The sequence below is a fragment of the Triticum aestivum genome, chromosome 3A (genome assembly GCF_018294505.1).
Source record: "Triticum aestivum cultivar Chinese Spring chromosome 3A, IWGSC CS RefSeq v2.1, whole genome shotgun sequence".
NCBI lineage: Eukaryota > Viridiplantae > Streptophyta > Magnoliopsida > Poales > Poaceae > Triticum > Triticum aestivum.
The window spans coordinates 54577908-54589165 of record NC_057800.1 but is presented as its reverse complement, the minus strand read 5'-3'; the positions used below and the strand labels follow the sequence as shown (position 1 = coordinate 54589165).

General features: G+C 46.4%; 1 protein-coding gene across 1 annotated transcript; it reads left to right on the top strand.

Annotated features, from left to right (window-relative positions):
- Window positions 1-6619: 6619 nt before the first annotated feature.
- On the top strand, window positions 6620-7774 carry LOC123057855 (xyloglucan endotransglucosylase/hydrolase protein 3-like). Its single transcript, XM_044480733.1, has 4 exons — window positions 6620-6800; window positions 6899-6999; window positions 7113-7312; window positions 7405-7774. The coding sequence occupies exons 1-4, from the start codon at window positions 6620-6622 to the stop codon at window positions 7772-7774; spliced, it is 852 nt and encodes a 283-aa protein (XP_044336668.1).
- The last annotated feature ends 3484 nt before the right edge of the window (window positions 7775-11258 follow it).

Sequence of the window (11258 nt, the reverse complement as noted above, 5' to 3'; positions counted from 1 at the left end):
CTTGCCTCTTTTTTTTTGAATGGTGAGGTACTTGCTCTCCTACCACGTATGCCATGTTCTGCTTGTACATGGGAAGGATATACTCCTACTAATTGTGTGTAATCACAATTTTTCTTTAATCAGATAATCGCGTTTTCCTTTCCATTCGTTTGTTTAACCTTTCCTGAATCTGACTTAACTAAGCAGAGATAATTCCCTGCTTAGGTAGGCACCTTGTTGTACCACTCTGTCTGTAAGATCCTGTTACTACTATTGATGACATTCCGGTAACCACTGATGGGTGATAACTTTGCCAATTGGTTCGCCTTGTTTAACAAGCAGGAAAATTGCTCTCTTCGTTCCCCGTCCTTGGTACCGACATTGTTGACGGCATAGCTAACAAGCTATTCACTGACATGCCTCCCTATCGCGGCTGTGCAAGATGTCACCACCCTTCCTACTTTCAACCCACATGGTGGGCCCGTAACCCACAGGTCCACTGGATCGAAACCTGACTCTTCTTTACAACCCGGATTCTAATGTATCCTTTGCACCTGGCTTCGTATGTGATTCACAAGCTAAATGCTATACCATTATTCATCCTGGAATCAAACAACATGTTATTCTCGTTGTTCAAACCCCCACTCCAGCTTCTGTCTAGTCATTGAATGATTGCCTACCCGTTTGAAACTTTGGTACCATCGTATAATGCACTCAACGAATCCACTGAAATACAACTCGTGGGGGTACCTTATGTATTTCCCATTGAGTTCACCTTCAGATGCCCATCTTAGTGGAGATGCGTTCTTCCGGAGTTTTTCCCCTTGATCGCGTTCGTAGGACGACGGAGATCCCGAAGAAAGGATGACGACTTGATCATGGAGACTTGAAGAATAGAAATGAAGACATCAACGGAAGGGATCAACCTCTTCGAAAGGGCAGCCAAGACCGAGAAGACTCATTAGGTTTTTCGCTACGAGCACCTTTCCCCCCTTAATCCACCGCTTAAATCTCGGGACGAGATTTCTTGTAGTGGAGGAGAATTGTGACGCCCGGGTAATCAAGCTACAGTAACCCTCTGCTAATGATGCCACATCACTTCGATTATTTTCGCTAATCTCGTGTTAGTTCGGAACCGATTTAAATTCATATTCAAAATCAAGCAAACAATAAACGTTTTCAAAAGTCAAAACTAAAATGTTCTAAATGTGACAAATAATTCATAAGTAATGTTGGTGGAGAAACCACATTTTTATAAAAGTTCTAAATGCATTTAATTAATTAAACAGTAGGTAAGACAAATACATAAATGCTTTGGTATTTTATAAAATACTAAACTATATTATTTGGGGGTTAAACCTTTTTGTGGTAGAGGTATAATTAGTGTTACTATTTAAGGTACAACTTTTATGTTTTATAAAACTAGAATAAAATAAAACAGTAACAGAAAAGGAAAATTAAACAAAAGCAAAATAAAGACAAAAGAAAGAGAAACCCCCTCCCTCGCTGGGCCTCGACCCAGCAGGCCATTGGGCCAACCAGCCCAACTGGGCAAAGGCCCAGCCGGTCACCCCACTCCCCCATAACCCCTGGGCGACCAAACCCTAGCCCCTCTTCCCCCCACTACGCCCGACCCCACTCTCTCTCGCTCGCTCCCCCCCCCACTCCCCCCGATTTCTAGATCGGGGCAACCACCCCGACCACATCGTCCCTGACGCCGCCGCGCACACCGTCGCCGCCTCGTCCCGCCTCTGCTTCGCCGGAGCACCTCCTCGTCCTCTTCCCCGTCGGATCGCCCGGGCCCGTAGTCGCTCGACCCCGACGCCGGCACCTCTCCCGCATGGCGCCTGCCCCCTCGACCCGTACTGGATCGGGAGCTCGACCCGGGCGCCCCGATGCCGCTCGTCCTCGTCGCATCGCCTCGCCTCGCCGTCCACGTCGCCAACGACGCCACTCGACTCCACCCCGCCGCGTCCCCGACGCCTCCGCACCGCTGCCGCCCCGTTTGTGACCGCGCCGTGGCCGGAATGCCTCGTCCCCGTCGCTCGCGTCCCCGTCTCTCCATCGTCGGCGCCATCACGCCTCGCCGCCCAACTCCCCTGCAACGGGGGTGAGAGCCCTATCCCCCTGCTTCCCTCTCCTTGTCGTCCTGCTCTTGCTCTGCCCGCGCCCGGTCGCGCTCCGTCGCCCCGAGTAGCCCCTGCACCGAGGTCACCACGCCCTGGCCTCGCCTGGCCCGCGCCTAACCCCGCCCGACACGCCACCGTGCGCGCACGCCTATCGCCTCATCGTCCCGCTCCGCCCTGCTACCGTCGCCACTTGCCGCCGCACTCCACCCCATCGTGGCCTTGCTGCTGCCACCCCCGGCGCCCGCCCCGCGTTGGCGCCCAGCCACACACGGGTGGGCTGCGGCCAGTGCCCGCATGCCCAGCGCCCAAGTCGGGTGCACCCCCCCGGGCCAGCGCCCATTCTGGTGTGCCTGACGCCCGACCCGCTATGGCCCCTAGGGCCAATGACAGGTGGGGCCTACGCCCAGAACGAAATTAGAAAAAAAAGAATTAAGAAAATAAATTAATAAATAATAATTAAAATTAATTAAAATATTAATTAATTAACTAAAGGATTAATTAACTTAATTAAACCTGATTAGATTAGCCTAATCACTTAGTTTAGTAAATTAATTTGTTAGGTTAGTTGACAGTCAATGACATGCGGGACCCACCTGTCAGGGTTGACTCAGTCAACCCCTGTTGACTGCTGACGTCAGCATGACATCATGCTGACGTCATAAATACATTTTTTCGAATTAATTAAATAAATAATTAAATTCCAAAATTGTTAAAATCTTTTAAAAATCATATCTTTTAATCCGTAACTCGGATTAGAATATTTTCAACATGAAAGTTGCTCAGAACGACGAGACGAATCCGGGTACGCAACCCGTTCGTCCGCCACACACCCCTAACCTATCGAACCCGCAACTTTCCCCCTCCGGCTCCTCTGCCCGAAAACACGAAACACCGGGAATACTTTCCCGGATGTTTTCCCCCCTTCACCGGTATCACCTACTACCGCGTTAGGGCACACCGAACACCGCGTATTGCCTTGTTATATTTTGTGATGCTTTGTTTGCTCTGTATTCATTATTTCTTCCCCCTCTTCTCTCCGGTAGACTACGAGACCGACGCTGCTGCTGACCAGTTCGACTACGGAGTTGACGACCCCTCTCTCTTGCCAGAGCAACCAGGCAAGCCCCCCCCCTTGATCACCAGATATCGCCTATTCTACTCTATACTGCTTGCATTAGAGTAGTGTAGCATGTTACTGCTTTCGTTAATCCTATTCTGATGCATAGCCTGACATTGTCGCTACATCTGTTGATACCTTACCTGCAATCCTATATGCTTAGTATAGGATGCTAGTTTATCATCATTGGCCCTACATTCTTGTCCGTATGCCATGCTATACTATTGGGCTGTGATCACTTCGGGAGGTGATCACGGGCATATACTATATACTTTACACTGTTACATTACCTGTGATACTGTTCGGAGTTGGGGGCTGAAAGGACAGGTGGCTCCATCCCGGTAGAGGTGGGCCTGGGTTCCCGACGGTCCCCGACGGTTACTTTGTGGCGGAGCGACAGGGCAGGTTGAGACCACCTAGGAGACAGGTGGGCCTGGCCTTGTTCGGCATTCGCGGATACTTAACACGCTTAACGAGATCTTGGTATTTGATCTGAGTCTGGCTACTGGCCTATACGCACTAACCATCTACGCGGAAGTAGTTATGGGTATCCTGGCGTCGTGGTATCAGCCGAAGCACTTCAGACGTCAGCGACGGAGCGGCGCGCGCCGGATTGGAACGTAAGCCTGCTCTTGTATTAAGGGGCTAGTTCTGCTTCCGGCCGCCCTCGCAACGTGCAGGTGTGCTATGGGCGATGGGCCCAGACCCCTGTGCGCTTAGGTTTAGACCGGCGTGCTGGCCTCTCTGTTTTGCCTAGGTGGGGCTGCGACGTGTTGATCTTCCGAGGCCGGGCATGACCCAGGAAAGTGTGTCCGGCCAAATGGGATCAAGCGTGTTGGGTTATGTGGTGCACCCCTGCAGGGAAGTTAATCTATTCGAATAGCCGTGATCTTCGGTAACAGGACGACTTGGAGTTGTACCTTGACCTTATGACAACTAGAACCGGATACTTAATAAAACACACCCTTCCAAGTTCCACAGACAACCCGGTGATCGCTTTTCTACAGGGCGACGAGGAGAGGATCGCCGGGTAGGATTATGCTATGGACTGAGATGCGCTTGGAGATGCTACCTGGATATGCTACTTGGAGATGCTACTTGGAGGACTTCAATCTACTCTCTTCTACATGCTGCAAGTCGGAGGCTGCCAGAAGCGTAGTCTTCGACAGGATTAGCTATCCCCCTTTTATTCTGGCATTCTGCAGTTCAGTCCACTGATATGGCCTCCTTACACATATACCCATGCATATGTAGTGTAGTTCCTTGCTTGCGAGTACTTTGGATGAGTACTCACGGTTGCTTTCTCCCCCCCTTTTTCCCCTTTTCCTTTCTTTCTGGTTGTTGCAACCAGATGCTGGAGTCCAGGAGCCAGACGCCACCGTCGACGACGACCCCTACTACACCGGAGGTGCCTACTACTACGTGCAGCCCGCTGACGACGACCTGGAGTAGTTTAGGAGGATCCCAGGCAGGAGGCCTGCGCCTCTTTCGATCTGTATCCCAGTTTGTGCTAGCCTTCTTAAGGCAAACTTGTTTAACTTATGTCTGTACTCAGATATTGTTGCTTCCGCTGACTCGTCTATGATCGAGCACTTGTATTCGAGCCCTCGAGGCCCCTGGCTTGTATTATGATGCTTGTATGACTTATTTTATTTGTAGAGTTGTGCTGTGATATCTTCCCGTGAGTCCCTGATCTTGATCGTACACATTTGCGTGCATGATTAGTGTACGATTAAATCGGGGGCGTCACAGTCCCGCACGTCCCGCGTGCACCCAACACGCCCGACGAGCCCGACCACAGCACACGCCGTGGACTCACCGTGCGCCGCCTCTGCGTCCACCATGGCAGCCGCAGCGCCGCGCACCTCCACAGGCCGACACACAGCCCGGAGCTTCATCGCACTGCTGCCGGCGAACGCCGCCACCGCCGACACGCCACCGGCAAGGGGACGACACCCAAGATGAACCAGCTCATGATACCAATTGTTGAAACCGCAACCCTCTAGCTACCTCTCCTCTCACTCGAACGGAGGTGGAAGAAGAAGAAGAGTGGACACAAGATTTTCTGGCCGGCGACGAACGCCGCCACGGGCGCTCAAACGCCCCAATCTTTTTTTCTTTACAATGGCTACATGGCTTACACTCGGCTCTTCTGGCTCTACCACCTACATCTGTTTAAGTAGCACACGTGCACACACGCTACGGGAGCAACAGCCTGCCCGGTTCCTATGCCACTCACGCACAAGACTAGGCCAACATGCATACACAGACGCACCACGCTAGCTAACAACCTCTAAACGCATGCACTTGACTCGGCTACACATCAACTAACCAAGTACTGACTCTATGATCTACACGACGCGGCCGGCTATGCCACTAACTAACCTATGCATATCAAGATTAATGCTATCACTCTGTTCAGATCTAAAAAAGTTTCCCGCCCCCTGCTCCGCACTTCTCTGGTCGCGGCTGCAACACCTGCTATCGTCTTCCTCAGCTCTCAACGACAACCGCCGCCTCTAGGTTGTTCTTCTCATGTTGGTATATCGAGTCATAATCACTTGTATTTTGCCGCACCCTTCTTGAGAAAAGGCGAGCTAGAGCCTCGGGCCGAGTCTTGTGAGTCTTAATTGTCGAGGCCAAGGGGAACTTTAGGGTGCATAACTTGGATAACAATGATATACACAACTTGTAAGTCTTGGAATCAAGTGGTTTCGTAAAATGCTCATCGAAGATGAATAGTTGTACTACCAAAGGTCCAAAACCTAGTTATAGGAGAATGTATGGTGAAGTATCAAATATAACCCTGAATACTCGTTATAGTACCAGAAATTTGGCATAGTATTGCCTATTGCCTCATCTGGGCTGTCCAACCATAAAAATAAATTACCCAAATTGACTTGATGTACTATAAAAGAACTCTAAAATAATAGGCAGTAATTCACAATAAATTAATGGTAATACGACAAATATAGCAAAATGTTATTGCCAATAAACTAGTGTGGCAATTTTCTTAAAAATATCAAAAAATACATAACATCAATTTATTGTATGCCAAAAGTGCAATGATTGAGAATAATCCAATTATAGCAAGAAACATTCTTCAAGATATGTATTATTTTCTAGTGCGTGGCTATTAAATGTTTTCTAATGTTCAACAATTTGCTTTTTGCCTAATATTTTTATAATAATTACCACTATATTTTGACAAGTCAATTACTACTATTTTTAGTCGATTAAAAAATTGAATAGCCCCTAATTTGTACAAACATGAGTGTGCCACATCTAGCTTATATAAGTGCTATGGTCTAATGTGTTGAGGCGGTGTGAGACGAGCTCTTGGTTAAGCAGGAAGCACACACGTAGATAGCTCTCTTGTCCAATGCAGCTAGCAATGGCTTCCAGTTTGCAGCCATGGGTTCTCTTCCTCACCCTCCCCCTCCTCTCTTTGGTGCTTAGCCCGGCAGCGCTTGCGGCAGTGTTCAACGATAACTTCGTGGCAGTAGGAGGTACAGATGGTAATCACCTAGTTGATCAGGGGACAGCAGTTCGCATCATCTTGGATAAGAGCTCCGGTACATATAGATCATCTTTTTTCCCCCACTACACAGTATGATACTTGACCCGATTTGACCCAAAAATTTGTCTCCTTGTTCCGTCCTGGGCAATGCAGGGGCTGGATTTAGTTCCAAGGAGGCGTATGGTTCAGGGTTCTTCCACATGAGGATCAAGACACCGCCCGGGTACAGTGCCGGAGTCGTCACGGCCTTCTATGTGAGTGTTGCAACATGTGGTTCCTACATGTTGCATATGTTATATGCTAGCCACTTCCTTTAGTTAGATGATGAATACTAGAAGTCAGATATAAATGTATCTTGTACGTCTAGCTCACGACGGAACCCGAGCAAGGTGACCACGATGAGGTGGATTTGGAGTTCCTGGGCAACGTGGACGGCAAGCCGATCATTCTCCAGACCAACATCTTCCTAAACGGCAAAGGCGACAGGGAGCAGAGGACCGAGCTTTGGTTCGACCCGGGAGCCGATTTCCATGACTACAAGATACTCTGGAACACCTACCAGCTCGTGTAAGCCCATCAATCATCCCCTAGCTAGTCCCTAACTTTGCCATGTGCTGAGTGGATCAATGATATATCACGTGTACCCCAATTGATCATAGGGTGTTCGTCGATGACACACCGATACGGGTGCTGAAGAACCTCGCGCCTAGCCAGTTCCCGGTGAGGCCGTTCAAGATCCGGGCGAGCATCTGGGACGGCTCCGACTGGGCGACGGACAATGGCAAATACAGGGTCGACTATAACCGTGCGCCGTTCACCACTGTGTTTCAGGATTTCGACGTCGATGGCTGCCCCGCCACCGGAGGCGTGCAGTGTGGCTCGCCGGGTCTGTCGTGGAACGCGATCCAGAGCCTGACGCCCGCGCAGTGGGAGGCCTACAAGGACGCCAAGAGCAAGCACATGACCTACGACTACTGTACCAACAAGGACAAGGCGTACGCCCAGCTGCCGGGAGAGTGCAACAACTAATTAGCCTTTGTTCTTGTTTCAGATTAGATACACTAGTCATCGACCCGTCCTACAGCACGGGCTAGCAATTTCAATAATTACATGATCTTTTTTCTTGTAAGAAACTGATGACCTTTTTTCTTCGGAATAAAAGTTTTTATATGTAAAATGGTGAATGCAATAGGAAATTTCTTTTCGCCAAAGGAACATCACGTCCTACAAATTGTTTTCTCTAAGACCGTGGATACTATTTCTCTCTTTCTCTCTTCTCTCTTTCTCCAGGCAGCACAAACTTTTGAGGTTCATGAGTTTACTCATGCAAAATTTAAGCATTTCTCCCTCGCAAAAAAAAATTAAGCATTTCTTTGAAAGCACGTGTTTATTATTCTTGTAGTGTTGGACATATACAAATATATATATTTGGAAAATATATACATTCAGAAAATGATTTTAGTTGTCATCTACAAATTTATAAGTTATGGAAATTTTGGCATGCCATTCAACATGAAACCTACCATAATTTGCTAGTAATCGTTTAATTTCTCCACTGCTTACTTTCATGCTCATATATAAAATAGCTATCTCGAATTTAGTATTGTCATGTTTTGTACAGAAGCAATCATAATAAATGGCATGAAAAAATACCAACCAATTTGTCTTTGATACATGTTGGCATATGGACATAATTTTTGTCATAATGGTTGTGTGAATAACTTTTCTATGGCTGTAGAAATGAGATTAACTTTTCTATTTTATCCGCTAATCAACTCATATTTATATGAGAAAATTTCCGCGTATGTGGTTGCATGTACTATATTGGTGCTATAGTATCACATGGTGATGCTTTTTCTTCTAGGTGGTGGAAGAGTGCACGGGGTTGATATGTTTTTATAGGTCAGTTGCTGCTGATTGATTTGAAAAATCATTGACCCGATAAAAATCATAAACCACAAATCCAAAATTGAATACCTCAAACGAATGAAAGAGCTTCAAAATTAGGGAATATGGTGATTAAAATAATTAAATGAAAGAGCTTCTTGAGAAATTGTTGATCCAGTCAAAATTGGATGATCTAGTTCTAAATTGAAGACCTTAATTAATAGTGAGACCTTAAAAATTAGGAAGCATAGTGTAGTATAAAATAGTTAAATGAGAGAGCTTTAAGAAATTGTTGACTCAGACAAAATCGGGTGAACCAATTACAGTTGGAGACCTCAATTGATTGTGAGGCCTTAAAAACTAAGGAGCTTAGTGTTACAGAGGATAACTCATATATAAGATATAAGAAGGAAATTATCAACTCTCTGTTATCACTAACAGAACAGATGACCCAATTTTATTTTATGCTCCTAGCAAGGAAGAAGAAAACATTTCCAAGTGATCCAAGTCTAAATCTAAACTATAAACTACTCCCTTCGTCCCATAATATAAGAGCATCCAAATCTAAATCTAAACTATAAACTACTCCCTTCGTCCCATAATATAAAAGCGTTTTTTACACTAGTATAGTGTCAAAAACGTTCTTATATTATGGGACGGAGGGAGTATAAAAGTACGAGAGGGGGGATCCAAACAATCTTACCTGTCACTTCGATGTTTAGCACTAAATGTGTTTTGCGCTAAACACATTTCTAAGTCGAAAGTAGCATATATAAAAAAGCACAAAGGGCAGAGATAGAACTATCTTGGCTTCCCATGATCCGCGTCGCTTCTGCAACATTGAACATTAAACACATTTAGCGCTAATCCTCATCGTCCAATGATTTCATCTAACGACCAACCTTCGCCTAATATTTAGTGGAATTCAATGCCAGAAATTACATATGTGTCCCATTGCTTGGCGGCGCGATCTCGCAACCCCAAACTTAGTCCCGCTCACACTTCCTCTCTCTCTCTCTCTCTCTCTTGGATTTCTACACTTCTCCGAACGCACAGTGCTATGGTACGCTGCCCACATCTACAAAAAGTGTCCCTACTGCTAGCTCCGCACATCTCTGGCAGTGGCCAGAACATCCGGTGTCGTATTCCTCGGCCCTTGATGACGCCCGCCGCATCCAGGTTGTTCGTCTCATGTTGGTATATCAAGTTATAATCACCTAGATTTTATTGCATATTTTGCTATGTCCTTCTGGCGAGCCAGAACCTGGCTCGGGCCGACTCATGTCAGTCTTAGTTGTCAAGACCAAGGGGACCTTTGGCATGATTTGGATAGCAATGATATACACAACTTATAAGTCTTGGAAGCAAGTGGTTTTCTAAAATGCTCACCGAAGATGAGATCACCAGTAGAAAAAGGGCCTATTGTCCCGGTTCTTAAGGCCCATTTGTCCCGGTTCTTGAAGCGGGACTAAAGGGTCGTTACTAAAGCCCAAGGCCTTTAGTCTCGGTTTTTACACGAACCGGGACCGATGGGCCTCCACGTGGCCGGTGCTGCGAGCCCAGGCAGGAGGGCCTTTGGTCCCGGTTGGTGGCATCAACCGGGACCAAAAGGCATCCACGCGTCAGCTTTTCAAGGGCTTGGGTTTTTTTCTGAAAGGGGGAGGATTTGGGGGTTCTGTATGGTTAATTAAGGTGTTTCATATATTATGTTAGATAGCTAATTAATTAATAGAGAGAAGTGTCCTCTCTTATCTTCGTGCTTGGTCGACGCTACGTACTATATGTATAGAGAGGCCCTCGACACGCTAGCTAGTAAGAAAATGAAGGAAACCATTAAGTACAGAAGTTCGTCATGCATACCGAGAGAAGTGATCGACCTCTCCTTCTCCGAGAGATTGGTCGAACAATAAGTTTTTGTATTATCTATCCGACGCTACTGGCTACATACATATACAATATGTAAGATCTTTTACAATCCCCTAGCATCTGAAATCAAGTTTCACATGGTATTCTCCGGCTTTATTGATGACGTGGTCAAGAAAGAATCCCGCCAATTCCTCTTGAATTGCTTTCATGTGATCTTCTGGTAGGAGTTCATTCCGCATCTCTCACGTCTAATTTGAAGAAGGGGGTTAATACATATATATGAATGAAACTCAAAAGAAATGATGGTGTAATAAAATGAAATTGTGAATATTATTGCTTACGCACATCAAATTGTCTTTTAGAGTAGCCCCGCTTATCTTTGCAAGTCGCGTTGTAGATGAACTCGCACACGTAGTATCCACAGTAATCATTCCCTTGTTCCTGCCACAAGCACTTTACGAGAAATAGAGGTCAATCAAACTGATAGTGAAGCATTATAAATGTCATTGATGAAAGTAGCTAGAATCAATGGGAGATGCACGGAACTAGCTAGCTAGTAGTACTTACTTTCAGGTATGTATATCGCAGCTCCTTCGGCAGTCCCGGAGCTTCTTCGGTGAACTTTTTCCAAACCCTGCAAGACAAAGAACATAATTATTACTTGAGATATCAGGAAATGAACAAAAAGTTACCAATATGGTGCAATAATATTTTTATCTAGGGTTTAGGTGTCCTCGAGAATTTTGGTCGACCTTTTTTT

What these genes read in the sequence shown, in the direction of transcription:
- LOC123057855 (XM_044480733.1), top strand. Translation starts at nt 6,620, where the DNA reads ATGGCTTCCAGTTTGCAGCCATGGGTTCTCTTCCTCACCCTCCCCCTC. An exon ending in GAGTCGTCACGGCCTTCTAT is followed by an intron (nt 7,000 to 7,112) that starts GTGAGTGTTGCA and finishes TTGTACGTCTAG; the next exon opens with CTCACGACGGAACCCGAGCA. An exon ending in TGGAACACCTACCAGCTCGT is followed by an intron (nt 7,313 to 7,404) that starts GTAAGCCCATCA and finishes AATTGATCATAG; the next exon opens with GGTGTTCGTCGATGACACAC.